A 19,456-nucleotide genomic window follows, 5' to 3' on the forward strand; every position below is an offset into this window, starting at 1 on the left:
TGCAGTCTATTCCCTCCATAGTGCCCTGGTCTAATGCAGTCTATTCCCTCCATAGTGCCCTGGTCTAATGCAGTCTATTCCCTCCATAGTGCCCTGGTCTAATTCTATTCCCTTCATCCTATTCCTCCAGTGCCCTGGTCTAATGCAGTCTATTCCCTCCATAGTGCCCTGGTCTAATGCAGTCTATTCCCTCCATAGTACCCTGGTCTAATACAGTCTATTCCCTCCATAGTGCCCTGGTCTAATGCAGTCTATTCCCTCCATAGTGCCCTGGTCTAATGCAGTCTATTCCCTCCATAGTGCCCTGGTCTAATGCAGTCTATTCCCTCCATAGTGCCCTGGTCTAATGCAGTCTATTCCCTCCATAGTGCCCTGGTCTAATGCAGCCTATTCCCTCCATAGTGTACTGGTCTAATGCAGTCTATTCCCTCCATAGTGCCCTGGTCTAATGCAGTCTATTCCCTCCATAGTACCCTGGTCTAATGCAGTCTATTCCCTCCATAGTGCCCTGGTCTAATGCAGCCTATTCCCTCCATAGTACCCTGGTCTAATGCAGTCTATTCCCTCCATAGTGCCCTGGTCTAATGCAGTCTATTCCCTCCATAGTGTCCTGGTCTAATACAGTCTATTCCCTCCATAGTACCCTGGTCTAATGCAGCTTATTCCCTCCATAGTGCCCTGGTCTAATGCAGTATATTCCCTCCATAGTGCCCTGGTCTAATGCAGTCTATTCCATCCATAGTGCCCTGGTCTAATGCAGTATATTCCCTCCATAGTGCCCTGGTCTAATACAGTCTATTCCCTCCATAGTACCCTGGTCTATTCCCTCCATAGTGCCCTGGTCTAATGCAGTCTATTCCCTCCATAGTGCCCTGGTCTAATACAGTCTATTCCCTCCATAGTACCCTGGTCTATTCCCTCCATAGTGCCCTGGTCTAATACAGTCTATTCCCTCCATAGTGCCCTGGTCTATTCCCTCCATAGTGCCCTGGTCTAATGCAGTCTATTCCCTCCATAGTGCCCTGGTCTAATGCAGTCTATTCCCTCCATAGTGCCCTGGTCTAATGCAGTCTATTCCCTCCATAGTGCCCTGGTCTAATGCAGTCTATTCCCTCCATAGTGCCCTGGTCTAATGCAGTCTATTCCCTCCATAGTGCCCTGGTCTAATGCAGTCTATTCCCTCCATAGTGTCCTGGTCTAATGCAGCCTATTCCCTCCATAGTGCCCTGGTCTAATGCAGTCTATTCCCTCAATAGTGTCCTGGTCTAATGCAGTCTATTCCCTCCATAGTGTCCTGGTCTAATGCAGTCTATTCCCTCCATAGTGCAGTCTATTCCCTCCATAGTGCCCTGGTCTAATGCAGTCTATTCCCTCCATAGTGTCCTGGTCTAATGCAGCCTATTCCCTCCATAGTGTCCTGGTCTAATGCAGTCTATTCCCTCCACAGTGCAGTCTATTCCCTCCATAGTGCCCTGGTCTATTCCCTCCATAGTGCCCTGGTCTAATGCAGTCTATTCCCTCCATAGTGCCCTGGTCTATTCCCTCCATAGTGCCCTGGTCTAATGCAGTCTATTCCCTCCATAGTGCCCTGGTCTAATGCAGCCTATTCCCTCCATAGTGTCCTGGTCTAATGCAGTCTATTCCCTCCATAGTGCAGCCTATTCCCTCCATAGTGCCCTGGTCTAATGCAGTCTATTCCCTCCATAGTGCCCTGGTCTATTCCCTCCATAGTGCCCTGGTCTAATGCAGTCTATTCCCTCCATAGTGCCCTGGTCTAATGCAGTCTATTCCCTCCATAGTGTCCTGGTCTAATGCAGTCTATTCCCTCCATAGTGCCCTGGTCTAATGCAGCCTATTCCCTCCATAGTGCAGTCTATTCCCTCCACAGTGTCCTGGTCTAATGCAGTCTATTCCCTCCATAGTGCCCTGGTCTAATGCAGTCTATTCCCTCCATAGTGCCCTGGTCTAATACAGTCTATTCCCTCCATAGTGTCCTGGTCTAATGCAGTCTATTCCCTCCATAGTGCCCTGGTCTAATGCAGTCTATTCCATCCATAGTGCCCTGGTCTAATGCAGTATATTCCCTCCATAGTGCCCTGGTCTAATACAGTCTATTCCCTCCATAGTACCCTGGTCTATTCCCTCCATAGTGCCCTGGTCTAATGCAGCCTATTCCCTCCATAGTACCCTGGTCTAATGCAGTCTATTCCCTCCATAGTGCCCTGGTCTAATGCAGTCTATTCCCTCCATAGTGTCCTGGTCTAATACAGTCTATTCCCTCCATAGTACCCTGGTCTAATGCAGCCTATTCCCTCCATAGTGCCCTGGTCTAATGCAGTCTATTCCCTCCATAGTGCCCTGGTCTAATGCAGTCTATTCCATCCATAGTGCCCTGGTCTAATGCAGTATATTCCCTCCATAGTGCCCTGGTCTAATACAGTCTATTCCCTCCATAGTACCCTGGTCTATTCCCTCCATAGTGCCCTGGTCTAATGCAGTCTATTCCCTCCATAGTGCCCTGGTCTAATGCAGTCTATTCCCTCCATAGTGTCCTGGTCTATTCCCTCCATAGTGCCCTGGTCTAATGCAGTCTATTCCCTCCATAGTGCCCTGGTCTATTCCCTCCATAGTGCCCTGGTCTAATGCAGTCTATTCCCTCCATAGTGCCCTGGTCTAATGCAGTCTATTCCCTCCATAGTGCCCTGGTCTAATGCAGTCTATTCCCTCCATAGTGCCCTGGTCTAATGCAGTCTATTCCCTCCATAGTGCCCTGGTCTAATGCAGTCTAATGCAGTTCCCTCCATAGTGCCTGGTCTAATGCAGTCTATTCCCTCCATAGTGCCCTGGTCTAATGCAGTCTATTCCCTCCATAGTGCCCTGGTCTAATGCAGTCTATTCCCTCCATAGTGTCCTGGTCTAATGCAGTCTATTCCCTCCATAGTGCCCTGGTCTAATGCAGTCTATTCCCTCCATGCAGTCTATTCCTCCATAGTGCCCTGGTCTATTCCCTCCATAGTGCCCTGGTCTAATGCAGTCTATTCCCTCCATAGTGCCCTGGTCTAATGCAGCCCTGGTCTATTCCCTCCATAGTGCCCTGGTCTAATGCAGTCTATTCCCTCCATAGTGCCCTGGTCTAATGCAGTCTATTCCCTCCATAGTGCCCTGGTCTAATGCAGTCTATTCCCTCCATAGTGCCCTGGTCTAATGCAGTCTATTCCCTCCATAGTGCCCTGGTCTAATGCAGTCTATTCCCTCCATAGTGCCCTGGTCTAATGCAGTCTATTCCCTCCATAGTGCCCTGGTCTAATACAGTCTATTCCCTCCATACTGCAGTCTATTCCCTCCATAGTGCCCTGGTCTATTCCCTCCATAGTGCCCTGGTCTAATACAGTCTATTCCTCCATCAGTCTATTCCTCCATAGTGCCCTGGTCTAATGCAGTCTATTCCCTCCATAGTGCCCTGGTCTAATGCAGTCTATTCCCTCCATAGTGCCCTGGTCTAATGCAGTCTATTCCATCCATAGTGCCCTGGTCTAATGCAGTCTATTCCCTCCATAGTGCCCTGGTCTAATGCAGCCTATTCCCTCCAGAGTGCAGTCTATTCCCTCCATAGTGTCCTGGTCTATTCCCTCCATAGTGCCCTGGTCTAATACAGTCTATTCCCTCCATAGTGCAGTCTATTCCCTCCATAGTGCCCTGGTCTAATGCAGCCTATTCCCTCCATAGTACCCTGGTCTAATGCAGTCTATTCCCTCCATAGTGCCCTGGTCTAATGCAGTCTATTCCCTCCATAGTGCCCTGGTCTAATGCAGTCTATTCCCTCCATAGTGCCCTGGTCTAATGCAGCCTATTCCCTCCATAGTGCAGTCTATTCCCTCCATAGTGTCCTGGTCTATTCCCTCCATAGTGCCCTGGTCTAATACAGTCTATTCCCTCCATAGTGCAGTCTATTCCCTCCATAGTGCCCTGGTCTAATGCAGCCTATTCCCTCCATAGTACCCTGGTCTAATGCAGTCTATTCCCTCCATAGTGCCCTGGTCTAATGCAGTCTATTCCCTCCATAGTGCCCTGGTCTAATGCAGCCTATTCCCTCCATAGTGTACTGGTCTAATGCAGTCTATTCCCTCCATAGTGCAGTCTATTCCCTCCATAGTGCCCTGGTCTAATACAGTCTATTCCCTCCATAGTGCCCTGGTCTATTCCCTCCATAGTGCCCTGGTCTAATGCAGTCTATTCCCTCCATAGTGCAGTCTATTCCCTCCACAGTGTCCTGGTCTAATGCAGTCTATTCCCTCCATAGTGTCCTGGTCTAATGCAGTCTATTCCCTCCATAGTGCCCTGGTCTAATACAGTCTATTCCCTCCATAGTGTCCTGGTCTAATACAGTCTATTCCCTCCATAGTGTCCTGGTCTAATGCAGTCTATTCCCTCCATAGTGCCCTGGTCTAATGCAGCCTATTCCCTCCATAGTGCCCTGGTCTAATGCAGCCTATTCCCTCCATAGTGCAGTCTATTCCCTCCATAGTGCCCTGGTCTAATGCAGTCTATTCCCTCCATAGTGCCCTGGTCTAATGCAGTCTATTCCCTCCATAGTGTCCTGGTCTAATGCAGTCTATTCCCTCCATAGTGCCCTGGTCTAATGCAGCCTATTCCCTCCATAGTGCCCTGGTCTAATGCAGTCTATTCCCTCCATAGTGCCCTGGTCTAATGCAGTCTATTCCCTCCATAGTGCCCTGGTCTAATGCAGTCTATTCCCTCCATAGTGCCCTGGTCTAATACAGTCTATTCCCTCCATAGTGCAGTCTATTCCCTCCATAGTGCCCTGGTCTATTCCCTCCATAGTGCCCTGGTCTAATACAGTCTATTCCCTCCATAGTGCAGTCTATTCCCTCCATAGTGCCCTGGTCTAATACAGTCTATTCCCTTCATAATGCAGTCTATTCCCTCCATAGTGCCCTGGTCTAATGCAGTCTATTCCCTCCATAGTGCCCTGGTCTAATGCAGTCTATTCCCTCCATAGTGCCCTGGTCTAATACAGTCTATTCCCTCCATAGTGCCCTGGTCTATTCCCTCCACAGTGCCCTGGTCTAATGCAGTCTATTCCCTCCATAGTGCCCTGGTCTAATGCAGCCTATTCCCTCCATAGTGTCCTGGTCTAATGCAGTCTATTCCCTCCATAGTGCAGTCTATTCCCTCCATAGTGCCCTGGTCTAATGCAGCCTATTCCCTCCATAGTACCCTGGTCTAATGCAGTCTATTCCCTCCATAGTGCCCTGGTCTAATGCAGTCTATTCCCTCCATAGTGCCCTGGTCTAATGCAGTCTATTCCCTCCATAGTGCCCTGGTCTAATGCAGTCTATTCCCTCCATAGTGCCCTGGTCTAATACAGTCTATTCCCTCCATAGTGTACTGGTCTAATGCAGTCTATTCCCTCCATAGTGCAGTCTATTCCCTCCATAGTGCCCTGGTCTAATGCAGTCTATTCCCTCCATAGTGCCCTGGTCTAATACAGTCTATTCCCTCCATAGTGCCCTGGTCTATTCCCTCCATAGTGCCCTGGTCTAATACAGTCTATTCCCTCCATAGTGCACTGGTCTAATGCAGCCTATTCCCTCCATAGTGTCCTGGTCTAATGCAGTCTTTTCCCTCCATAGTGCAGCCTATTCCCTCCATAGTGCCCTGGTCTAATGCAGTCTATTCCCTCCATAGTGCCCTGGTCTATTCCCTCCATAGTGCCCTGGTCTAATGCAGTCTATTCCCTCCATAGTGCCCTGGTCTAATGCAGTCTATTCCCTCCATAGTGCCCTGGTCTAATGCAGTCTATTCCCTCCATAGTGTCCTGGTCTAATGCAGTCTATTCCCTCCATAGTGCCCTGGTCTAATACAGTCTATTCCCTTCATAATGCAGTCTATTCCCTCCATAGTGCCCTGGTCTAATGCAGTCTATTCCCTCCATAGTGCCCTGGTCTAATGCAGTCTATTCCCTCCATAGTGCCCTGGTCTAATGTAGCCTATTCCCTCCATAGTGCAGTCTATTCCCTCCATAGTGTCCTGGTCTATTCCCTCCATAGTGCCCTGGTCTAATACAGTCTATTCCCTCCATAGTGCAGTCTATTCCCTCCATAGTGCCCTGGTCTAATGCAGCCTATTCCCTCCATAGTACCCTGGTCTAATGCAGTCTATTCCCTCCATAGTGCCCTGGTCTAATGCAGTCTATTCCCTCCAAAGTGCCCTGGTCTAATGCAGCCTATTCCCTCCATAGTGTACTGGTCTAATGCAGTCTATTCCCTCCATAGTGCAGTCTATTCCCTCCATAGTGCCCTGGTCTAATGCAGCCTATTCCCTCCATAGTACCCTGGTCTAATGCAGTCTATTCCCTCCATAGTGCCCTGGTCTAATGCAGTCTATTCCCTCCATAGTGCCCTGGTCTAATGCAGCCTATTCCCTCCATAGTGTACTGGTCTAATGCAGTCTATTCCCTCCATAGTGCAGTCTATTCCCTCCATAGTGCCCTGGTCTAATGCAGTCTATTCCCTCCATAGTGCCCTGGTCTAATACAGTCTATTCCCTCCATAGTGCCCTGGTCTATTCCCTCCATAGTGCCCTGGTCTAATGCAGTCTATTCCCTCCATAGTGCCCTGGTCTAATGCAGTCTATTCCCTCCATAGTGCCCTGGTCTAATGCAGTCTATTCCCTCCATAGTGTCCTGGTCTAATGCAGTCTATTCCCTCCATAGTGCCCTGGTCTAATACAGTCTATTCCCTCCATAGTGCCCTGGTCTAATGCAGTCTATTCCCTCCATAGTGACCTGGTCTAATGCAGCCTATTCCCTCCATAGTGCCCTGGTCTAATGCAGTCTATTCCCTCCATAGTGCCCTGGTCTAATGCAGTCTATTCCCTCCATAGTGCCCTGGTCTAATACAGTCTATTCCCTCCATAGTGCCCTGGTCTAATGCAGTCTATTCCCTCCATAGTGCCCTGGTCTAATGCAGCCTATTCCCTCCATAGTGCCCTGGTCTAATGCAGTCTATTCCCTCCATAGTGCCCTGGTCTAATGCAGTCTATTCCCTCCATAGTGCCCTGGTCTATTCCCTCCATAGTGCCCTGGTCTAATGCAGTCTATTCCCTCCATAGTGCCCTGGTCTAATGCAGCCTATTCCTTCCATAGTGCCCTGGTCTAATGCAGTCTATTCCCTCCATAGTGCCCTGGTCTAATGCAGTCTATTCCCTCCATAGTGCCCTGGTCTAATGCAGCCTATTCCCTCCATAGTGCCCTGGTCTAATGCAGTCTATTCCCTCCATAGTGTCCTGGTCTAATGCAGTCTATTCCCTCCATAGTGTCCTGGTCTAATGCAGTCTATTCCCTCCATAGTGCAGTCTATTCCCTCCATAGTGCCCTGGTCTAATGCAGTCTATTCCCTCCATAGTGTCCTGGTCTAATGCAGCCTATTCCCTCCATAGTGTCCTGGTCTAGTGTAGTCTATTCCCTCCATAGTGCCCTGGTCTATTCCCTCCATAGTGCCCTGGTCTAATGCAGTCTATTCCCTCCATAGTGTCCTGGTCTAATGCAGTCTATTCCCTCCATAGTGTCCTGGTCTAATGCAGCCTATTCCCTCCATAGTGCCCTGGTCTAATGCAGTCTATTCCCTCCATAGTGCCCTGATCTATTCCCTCCATAGTGTCCTGGTCTAATGCAGTCTATTCCCTCCATAGTGTCCTGGTCTAATGCAGTCTATTCCCTCCATAGTGCCCTGGTCTAATGCAGTCTATTCCCTCCATAGTGTCCTGGTCTAATGCAGTCTATTCCCTCCATAGTGCCCTGGTCTAATGCAGCCTATTCCCTCCATAGTGCCCTGGTCTAATGCAGCCTATTCCCTCCATAGTGCCCTGGTCTATTCCCTCCATAGTGGTCTATTCTGTTCAGTACCTGTTAACAGACAGCTATAGTTCCTACTGGTCCATGGTGCTGTTAGTGACTCTGTGTGGTTCAGTACCTGTTAACAGACAGCTATAGTTCCTACTGGTCCATGGTGCTGTTAGTGACTCTGTGTGGTTCAGTACCTGTTAACAGACAGCTATAGTTCCTACTGGTCCATGATGCTGTTATCGATGTACAGGGACTCTGTGTGGTTCAGTACCTGTTAACAGACAGCTATAGTTCCTACTGGTCCATGGTGCTGTTAGTGACTCTGTGTGGTTCAGTAACTGTTAACAGACAGCTATAGTTCCTACTGGTCCATGGTGCTGTTAGTGGCCTACAGGGACTCTGTGTGGTTCAGTACCTGTTAACAGACAGCTATAGTTCCTACTGGTCCATGGTGCTGTTAGTGACTCTGTGTGGTTCAGTACCTGTTAACAGACAGCTATAGTTCCTACTGGTCCATGGTGCTGTTAGTGACGTACAGGGACTCTGTGTGGTTCAGTACCTTGGAACGGGGTCCTGGGACCTCGGTCTTCATGGAGGGCCCGTCGTATTCAAACTCCATCTGAGTCTTAGCTGCTGCCTTACTCGCATACCTGCAGCCTGTCCACACACACACACACACACACACTTCATCTTAACCTTAGACAAGGACAAACCCTCCATTATGTTATGCCGTATCAGCCTTAGTTCCTGTCTGTCTGGCCACAGGGTTATATCATTAGTCTGTCTGGCCACAGGGTATGCAGGGTTATATCATTAGTCTGTCTGGCCACAGGGTATGCAGGGTTATATCATTAGTCTGTCTGGCCACAGGGTTATATCTTTAGTCTGTCTGGCCACAGGGTGATACCATTAGTCTGTCTGGCCACAGGGTGATACCATTAGTCTGTCTGGCCACAGGGTATGTAGGGTGATACCATTAGTCTGTCTGGCCACAGGGTATGTACGGTGATATCATTAGTCTGTCTGGCCACAGGGTATGTAGGGTGATATCATTAGTCTGTCTGGCCACAGGGTATGCAGGGTGATACCATTAGTGTGTCTGGCCACAGGGTATGCAGGGCGATATCATTAGTCTGTCTGGCCACAGGGTGATATTTTAGTCTGTCTGGCCACAGGGTGATATCATTAGTCTGTCTGGCCACAGGGTATGTAGGGTGATATCATTAGCCTGTCTGGCCACAGGGTATGCAGGGTGATATCATTAGTCTGTCTGGCCACAGGGTGATATCATTAGTCTGTCTGGCCACAGGGTATGTAGGGTGATATCATTAGTCTGTCTGGCCATAGGGTATGTAGGGTGATGTCATTAGTCTGTCTGGCCACAGGGTACGTAGGGTGATATCATTAGTCTGTCTGGCCACAGGGTGATATCATTAGTCTGTCCGGCCACAGGGTGATATCATTAGTAAGTCTGGCCACAGGGTGATATCATTAGTCTGTCTGGCCACAGGGTACGTAGGGTGATATCATTAGTCTGTCTGGCCACAGGGTTATATCATTAGTCTGTCTGGCCACAGGGTATGTAGGGTGATATCATTAGTCTGTCTGGCCATAGGGTATGTAGGGTGATATCATTAGTCTGTCTGGCCACAGGGTATGTAGGGTGATATCATTAGTCTGTCTGGCCACAGGGTGATATCATTAGTCTGTCTGGCCACAGGGTATGTAGGGTGATATCATTAGTCTGTCTGGCCACAGGGTGATATCATTAGTCTGTCTGGCCACAGGGTATGTAGGGTTAAATCATTAGTCTGTCTGGCCACAGGGTATGTAGGGTTAAATCATTAGGCTGTCTGGCCACAGGGTATATAGGGTGATATCATTAGTCTGTCTGGCCACAGGGTATGTAGGGTTAAATCATTAGTCTGTCTGGCCACAGGGTATGTAGGGTTAAATCATTAGGCTGTCTGGCCACAGGGTATATAGGGTGATATCATTAGTCTGTCTGGCAATAGGGTATGTAGGGTTATATCATTAGTCTGTCTGGCCAAAGGGTATGTAGGGTGATGTCATTATGTAGGGTGATATCATTAGTCTGTCTGGCCACAGGGTACATAGGGTGATATCATTAGTCTGTCTGGGCACAGGGTATGTAGGATGATATCATTAGTCTGTCTGGGCACAGGGTATGTAGGGTGATATCATTTGTCTGTCTGGCCACAGGGTATGTAGGGTGATGTCATTAGTCTGTCTGGCCACAGGGTATGTAGGGTGATATCATTAGTCTGTCTGGCCACAGGGTATGTAGGGTGATGTCATTAGTCTGTCTGGCCACAGGGTATGTAGGGTGATGTCATTAGTCTGTCTGGCCACAGGGTATGTAGGGTGATGTCATTAGTCTGTCTGGCCACAGGGTATGTAGGGTGATATCATTAGTCTGTCTGGCCACAGGGTATGTAGGGTGATATCATTAGTCTGTCTGGGCACAGGGTATGTAGGGTGATATCATTTGTCTGTCTGGCCACAGGGTATGTAGGGTGATGTCATTATGTAGGGTGATATCATTAGTCTGTCTGGCCACAGGGTACATAGGGTGATATCATTAGTCTGTCTGGCCACAGGGTATGTAGGGTGATATCATTAGTCTGTCTGGGCACAGGGTATGTAGGGTGATATCATTTGTCTGTCTGGCCACAGGGTATGTAGGGTGAGTGATATCATTAGTCTGTCTGGCCACAGGGTGATATCATTAGTCTGTCTGGCCACAGGGTATGTAGGGTGATATCATTAGTCTGTCTGGCCACAGGGCATGTAGGGTGATATCATTAGTCTGTCTGGCCACAGGGTATGTAGGGTGATATCATTAGTCTGTCTGGCCACAGGGCATGTAGGGTGATATCATTAGTCTGTCTGGCCACAGGGCATGTAGGGTGATATCATTAGTCTGTCTGGCCACAGGGTATGTAGGGTGATATCATTAGTCTGTCTGGCCACAGGGTATGTAGGGTGATATCATTTGTCTGTCTGGCCACAGGGTATGTAGGGTGAGTGATATCATTAGTCTGTCTGGCCACAGGGTGATATCATTTGTCTGTCTGGCCACAGGGTATGTAGGGTGAGTGATATCATTAGTCTGTCTGGCCACAGGGTGATATCATTAGTCTGTCTGGCCACAGGGTATGTAGGGTGATATCATTTGTCTGTCTGGCCACAGGGTATGTAGGGTGATATCATTAGTCTGTCTGGCCACAGGGCATGTAGGGTGATATCATTAGTCTGTCTGGCCACAGGGTATGTAGGGTGATATCATTAGTCTGTCTGGCCACAGGGCATGTAGGGTGATATCATTAGTCTGTCTGGCCACAGGGTTATATCATTAGTCTGTCTGGCCACAGGGTTATATCATTAGTCTGTCTGGCCACAGGGTGATATCATTAGTCTGTCTGGTCACAGGGTGATATTATTAGTCTGTCTGGCTACAGGGTTATATCATTAGTCTGTCTTAACCATGTAGGTGACCTCTGTTTTATGATTGAGGAAGCTGACTCATTAAGAGACTGTTGGCTACAGGGAACAGCAGCAAGGTCAGTAGTGTGACATTTCTACCAGTGTATATATGTGTGTGTGTGTGTGTGTATACACCAAACAGTGATATAACTGGAATAGAGCATTAGCTGATTGCATATAGATATTACCTCTAACAGACATAACCATAACCTGTACACACTACTGTTCCTACTACCTCTTATGTGTGTGTGTGAGCGGTGTGTGTGAGCGGCGTGTGTGAGCGGCGTGTGTGAGAGGCGTGTGTCTGAGCGGTGTGTGTGAGCGGAGTGTGTGTGAGCGGTGTGTGTGTGAGGGGAGTGTGTGAGTGGCGTGTGTGAGCGGTGTGTGTGAGGGGAGTGTGTGATCGGAGTGTGTGAGCGGAGTGTGTGAGCGGCGTGTGTGAGCCTTGTGTGTGAGCGGCGTGTGTGTGAGCGGTGTGTGTGTGAGCGGTGTGTGTGTGAGGGGAGTGTGTGAGTGGCGTGTGTGAGCGGTGTGTGTGAGGGGAGTGTGTGATCGGCATGTACCTGGTGCAGTGAGCCTGAGGTTCTGCTGTAGGGAGAGGACCAGCTGCCTGCTGAGCAGAGAGGTCGCCATGACTCAGAACAACAGAATGAGGCAGAGAGAGAAAGACAGTCCTCAACACCTGCCTTCACGCCACCTGAAGGAGGGAGAAATGCCATATACAATCAGAGGACACAGAGAGAGAGAGAGAGGACACACACACACAGAGAGAGAGAGGACACACACACAGAGAGAGAGAGAGAGAGAGAGAGGACTAAGGCATAGGTACAGTTCTCAGAGCAGTGGTTTTAACTGAGAATCCATCCAACAGCACCACACACACACAGAGAGGGAGAGAGAGAGGACTAAGGCAAAGGTACAGTTCTCAGATCAGTGGTTTTAACTGAGAATCCATCCAACAGCACCACAACAAGTCTGTCAGACAGTGTAGAGGTTAGCAGCACAGAGACAGACAGTGGAGGTGTGTGTGTGTGTGTGTGTGTGTGTGTGTGTGGAGGCGTTATGGGTGGGGTTATGATAACTAAAAGGCATCTGAGGAAAACTGAATGGCTTCATTAATACCATAGTTGCAACGTTCTGGAAACATTCCCAAAATCCTATCAGGTTATATAAATCCTATCAGGTTTTGATCAACTGTATAAATCCCCAGGTTATATAAATCCTATCAGGTGGTATTAACTGTATAAATCCCCAGGTGGTATTAACTGTATAAATCCCCAGGTGGTATTAACTGTATAAATCCCCAGGTGGTATAAACTGTATAAATCATATCAGGTGGTATAAACTGTATAAATCCCCAGGTTATATCAACTGTATAAATCATATCAGATGGTATAAACTGTATAAATCATTTCAGATGGTATAAACTGTATAAATCCCCAGGTTATATAAACTGTATAAATCCCCAGGTTATATAAACTGTATAAATCCCCAGGTGGTATTAACTGTATAAATCCCCAGGTGGTATAAACTGTATAAATCCCCAGGTGGTATAAACTGTATAAATCCCCAGGTGGTATAAACTGTATAAATCCCCAGGTGGTATAAACTGTATAAATCCCCAGGTGGTATTAACTGTATACATCCCCAGGTGGTATAAACTGTATACATCCCCAGGTGGTATAAACTGTATAAATCCCCAGGTGGTATAAACTGTATAAATCCCCAGGTGGTATAAACTGTATAAATCATATCAGATGGTATAAACTGTATAAATCCCCAGGTTATAAACTGTATAAATCCCCAGGTTATATAAACTGTATAAATCCCCAGGTTATATAAACTGTATAAATCCCCAGGTGGTATTAACTGTATAAATCCCCAGGTGGTATTAACTGTATAAATCCCCAGGTGGTATTAACTGTATAAATCCCCAGGTGGTATTAACTGTATAAATCCCCAGGTGGTATTAACTGTATAAATCCCCAGGTGGTATTAACTGTATAAATCCCCAGGTGGTATTAACTGTATAAATCCCCAGGTGGTATAAACTGTATAAATCATATCAGGTGGTATAAACTGTATAAATCCCCAGGTTATATCAACTGTATAAATCATATCAGATGGTATAAACTGTATAAATCCCCAGGTTATATAAACTGTATAAATCCCCAGGTTATATAAACTGTATAAATCCCCAGGTGGTATTAACTGTATAAATCCCCAGGTGGTATTAACTGTATAAATCCCCAGGTGGTATTAACTGTATAAATCCCCAGGTGGTATAAACTGTATAAATCCCCAGGTGGTATAAACTGTATAAATCCCCAGGTGGTATAAACTGTATAAATCCCCAGGTGGTATAAACTGTATAAATCCCCAGGTGGTATTAACTGTATAAATCCCCAGGTGGTATAAACTGTATAAATCATATCAGATGGTATAAACTGTATAAATCCCCAGGTTATATAAACTGTATAAATCCCCAGGTTATATAAACTGTATAAATCCCCAGGTTATATAAACTGTATAAATCCCCAGGTTATATAAACTGTATAAATCCCCAGGTGGTATTAACTGTATAAATCCCCAGGTGGTATTAACTGTATAAATCCCCAGGTGGTATTAACTGTATAAATCCCCAGGTGGTATTAACTGTATAAATCCCCAGGTGGTATAAACTGTATAAATCCCCAGGTGGTATAAACTGTATAAATCCCCAGGTGGTATTAACTGTATACATCCCCAGGTGGTATAAACTGTATAAATCCCCAGGTGGTATAAATCCCCAGGTTGTATTAACTGTATAAATCCCCAGGTGGTATAAATCCCCAGGTTGTATAAATCCCCAGGTTGTATTAACTGTATAAATCCCCAGGTTGTATAAACTGTATAAATCCCCAGGTGGTATTAACTGTATAAATCCCCAGGTGGTATTAACTGTATAAATCCCCAGGTGGTATTAACTGTATAAATCCCCAGGTGGTATTAACTGTATAAATCCCCAGGTGGTATTAACTGTATAAATCCCCAGGTGATGTTAACTGTATAAATCCCCAGGTGGTATAAATCCCCAGGTGGTATGAACTGTATAAATCCCCAGGTTATATAAACTGTATAAATCCCCAGGTTATATAAATCCCCAGGTGATGTTAACTGTATAAATCCCCAGGTGGTGTAAACTGTATAAATCCCCAGGTTGTATAAACTGTATAAATCCCCAGGTGGTATAAACTGTATAAATCCCCAGGTTGTATAAACTGTATAAATCCCCAGGTTGTATAAACTGTATAAATCCCCAGGTGGTATAAACTGTATAAATCCCCAGGTGGTATAAACTGTATAAATCCCCAGGTGGTATAAACTGTATAAATCCCCAGGTGGTATAAACTGTATAAATCCCCAGGTGGTATTAACTGTATACATCCCCAGGTGGTATAAACTGTATAAATCCCCAGGTGGTATAAACTGTATAAATCCCCAGGTGGTATAAACTGTATAAATCATATCAGATGGTATAAACTGTATAAATCCCCAGGTTATATAAACTGTATAAATCCCCAGGTTATATAAACTGTATAAATCCCCAGGTTATATAAACTGTATAAATCCCCAGGTGGTATTAACTGTATAAATCCCCAGGTGGTATTAACTGTATAAATCCCCAGGTGGTATTAACTGTATAAATCCCCAGGTGGTATTAACTGTATAAATCCCCAGGTGGTATTAACTGTATAAATCCCCAGGTGGTATTAACTGTATAAATCCCCAGGTGGTATAAACTGTATAAATCATATCAGGTGGTATAAACTGTATAAATCCCCAGGTTATATCAACTGTATAAATCATATCAGATGGTATAAACTGTATAAATCATATCAGATGGTATAAACTGTATAAATCCCCAGGTTATATAAACTGTATAAATCCCCAGGTTATATAAACTGTATAAATCCCCAGGTGGTATTAACTGTATAAATCCCCAGGTGGTATTAACTGTATAAATCCCCAGGTGGTATTAACTGTATAAATCCCCAGGTGGTATAAACTGTATAAATCCCCAGGTGGTATAAACTGTATAAATCCCCAGGTGGTATTAACTGTATAAATCCCCAGGTGGTATAAACTGTATAAATCCCCAGGTGGTATAAACTGTATAAATCCCCAGGTGGTATAAACTGTATAAATCATATCAGATGGTATAAACTGTATAAATCCCCAGGTTATATAAACTGTATAAATCCCCAGGTTATATAAACTGTATAAATCCCCAGGTTATATAAACTGTATAAATCCCCAGGTGGTATTAACTGTATAAATCCCCAGGTGGTATTAACTGTATAAATCCCCAGGTGGTATTAACTGTATAAATCCCCAGGTGGTATAAACTGTATAAATCCCCAGGTGGTATTAACTGTATACATCCCCAGGTGGTATAAACTGTATAAATCCCCAGGTGGTATAAATCCCCAGGTTGTATTAACTGTATAAATCCCCAGGTGGTATAAATCCCCAGGTTGTATAAATCCCCAGGTTGTATTAACTGTATAAATCCCCAGGTTGTATAAACTGTATAAATCCCCAGGTGGTATTAACTGTATAAATCCCCAGGTGGTATTAACTGTATAAATCCCCAGGTGGTATTAACTGTATAAATCCCCAGGTGGTATTAACTGTATAAATCCCCAGGTGATGTTAACTGTATAAATCCCCAGGTGGTATAAATCCCCAGGTGGTATGAACTGTATAAATCCCCAGGTTATATAAACTGTATAAATCCCCAGGTTATATAAATCCCCAGGTGATGTTAACTGTATAAATCCCCAGGTGGTGTAAACTGTATAAATCCCCAGGTGGTATAAACTGTATAAATCCCCAGGTTGTATAAACTGTATAAATCCCCAGGTGGTATAAACTGTATAAATCCCCAGGTTATATAAACTGTATAAATCCCCAGGTGGTATAAACTGTATAAATCCCCAGGTGGTATAAACTGTATAAATCCCCAGGTTATATAAACTGTATAAATCCCCAGGTGATGTTAACCGTATAAATCCCCAGGTGGTATAAACTGTATAAATCCCCAGGTTGTATAAACTGTATAAATCCCCAGGTGGTATAAACTGTATAAATCCCCAGGTGGTATAAACTGTATAAATCCCCAGGTTATATTAACTGTATAAATCCCCAGGTGGTATAAACTGTATAAATCCCCAGGTGGTATAAACTGTATAAATCCCAGGTGGTATAAACTGTATAAATCCCCAGGTGGTATAAACTGTATAAATCATATCAGATGGTATAAACTGTATAAATCCCCAGGTTATATAAACTGTATAAATCCCCAGGTTATATAAACTGTATAAATCCCCAGGTGGTATTAACTGTATAAATCCCCAGGTGGTATTAACTGTATAAATCATATCAGGTGGTATAAACTGTAAAATCCCCAGGTTATATAAATCCCAGGTGGTATTAACTGTATAAATCCCCAGGTGGTATTAACTGTATAAATCCCCAGGTGGTATTAACTGTATAAATCCCAGGTGGTATTAACTGTATAAATCCCCAGGTGGTATTAACTGTATAAATCCCCAGGTGGTATAAACTGTATAAATCATATCAGGTGGTATAAACTGTATAAATCCCCAGGTTATATCAACTGTATAAATCATATCAGATGGTATAAACTGTATAAATCATATCAGATGGTATAAACTGTATAAATCCCCAGGTTATATAAACTGTATAAATCCCCAGGTTATATAAACTGTATAAATCCCCAGGTGGTATTAACTGTATAAATCCCCAGGTGGTATTAACTGTATAAATCCCCAGGTGGTATTAACTGTATAAATCCCCAGGTGGTATAAACTGTATAAATCCCCAGGTGGTATAAACTGTATAAATCCCCAGGTGGTATTAACTGTATACATCCCCAGGTGGTATAAACTGTATAAATCCCCAGGTGGTATAAACTGTATAAATCCCCAGGTGGTATAAACTGTATAAATCATATCAGATGGTATAAACTGTATAAATCCCCAGGTTATATAAACTGTATAAATCCCCAGGTTATATAAACTGTATAAATCCCCAGGTTATATAAACTGTATAAATCCCCAGGTGGTATTAACTGTATAAATCCCCAGGTGGTATTAACTGTATAAATCCCCAGGTGGTATTAAACTGTATAAATCCCCAGGTGGTATAAACTGTATAAATCCCCAGGTGGTATTAACTGTATACATCCCAGGTGGTATAAACTGTATAAATCCCCAGGTGGTATAAATCCCCAGGTTGTATAACTGTATAAATCCCCAGGTGGTATAAATCCCCAGGTTGTATAAATCCCCAGGTTGTATTAACTGTATAAATCCCCAGGTTGTATAAACTGTATAAATCCCCAGGTGGTATAAACTGTATAAATCCCCAGGTGGTATAAACTGTATAAATCATATCAGATGGTATAAACTGTATAAATCCCAGGTTATATAAACTGTATAAATCCCCAGGTTATATAAACTGTATAAATCCCCAGGTTATATAACTGTATAAATCCCAGGTGGTATTAACTGTATAAATCCCAGGTGGTATTAACTGTATAAATCCCCAGGTGGTATTAACTGTATAAATCCCCAGGTGGTATAAACTGTATAAATCCCCAGGTGGTATTAACTGTATAATCCCCAGGTGGTATAAACTGTATAAATCCCAGGTGGTATAAACTGTAAAATCCCCAGGTGGTATAAACTGTATAAATCCCCAGGTTATATAAACTGTATAAATCCCAGGTTGTATAAACTGTATAAATCCCCAGGTGGTATAAACTGTATAAATCCCCAGGTGGTATTAACTGTATAAATCCCCAGGTGGTATTAACTGTATAAATCCCCAGGTGGTATTAACTGTATAAATCCCCAGGTGATGTTAACTGTATAAATCCCCAGGTGGTATAAATCCCCAGGTGGTATGAACTGTATAAATCCCAGGTTATATAAACTGTATAAATCCCCAGGTTATATAAATCCCCAGGTGATGTTAACTGTATAAATCCCCAGGTGGTGTAAACTGTATAAATCCCCAGGTGGTATAAACTGTATAAATCCCCAGGTTGTATAAACTGTATAAATCCCCAGGTGGTATAAACTGTATAAATCCCCAGGTTATATAAACTGTATAAATCCCCAGGTGGTATAAACTGTATAAATCCCAGGTGGTATAAACTGTATAAATCCCCAGGTTATATAAACTGTATAAATCCCCAGGTGATGTTAACTGTATAAATCCCAGGTGGTATAAACTGTATAAATCCCCAGGTTGTATAAACTGTATAAATCCCCAGGTGGTATAAACTGTATAAATCCCCAGGTGGTATAAACTGTATAAATCCCCAGGTTATATTAACTGTATAAATCCCCAGGTGGTATAAACTGTATAAATCCCCAGGTGGTATAAACTGTATAAATCCCCAGGTGGTATAAACTGTATAAATCCCCAGGTGGTATAAACTGTATAAATCATATCAGATGGTATAAACTGTATAAATCCCCAGGTTATATAAACTGTATAAATCCCCAGGTTATATAAACTGTATAAATCCCCAGGTGGTATTAACTGTATAAATCCCCAGGTGGTATTAACTGTATAAATCCCCAGGTGGTATTAACTGTATAAATCATATCAGGTGGTATAAACTGTATAAATCCCCAGGTTATATAAATCCTATCAGGTGGTATTAACTGTATAAATCCCCAGGTGGTATTAACTGTATAAATCCCCAGGTGGTATTAACTGTATAAATCCCCAGGTGGTATTAACTGTATAAATCCCCAGGTGGTATTAACTGTATAAATCCCCAGGTGGTATAAACTGTATAAATCATATCAGGTGGTATAAACTGTATAAATCCCCAGGTTATATCAACTGTATAAATCATATCAGATGGTATAAACTGTATAAATCATATCAGATGGTATAAACTGTATAAATCCCCAGGTTATATAAACTGTATAAATCCCCAGGTTATATAAACTGTATAAATCCCCAGGTGGTATTAACTGTATAAATCCCCAGGTGGTA

At 44.3% G+C, this 19,456-nt stretch overlaps 1 protein-coding gene across 1 annotated transcript in view; it reads right to left on the minus strand.

Annotated features, from left to right (window-relative positions):
- Positions 1-19,456, minus strand: part of LOC135564910 (4-aminobutyrate aminotransferase, mitochondrial-like) — a 73,162-nt gene that overhangs the window by 30,550 nt on the left and 23,156 nt on the right. The window contains exons 2-3 of the mRNA XM_065010996.1: positions 11,938-12,071; positions 8,427-8,524 (exon numbers count right to left, since the gene is read on the minus strand). Coding sequence (XP_064867068.1) covers positions 8,427-8,524; positions 11,938-12,007 — 168 coding nt within the window. The 5' untranslated portion in view covers positions 12,008-12,071. The remainder of the gene's footprint in view (positions 1-8,426; positions 8,525-11,937; positions 12,072-19,456) is intronic.

This window comes from Oncorhynchus nerka, linkage group LG26, assembly GCF_034236695.1.
Source record: "Oncorhynchus nerka isolate Pitt River linkage group LG26, Oner_Uvic_2.0, whole genome shotgun sequence".
NCBI classification, from domain to species: Eukaryota; Metazoa; Chordata; class Actinopteri; order Salmoniformes; family Salmonidae; genus Oncorhynchus; species Oncorhynchus nerka.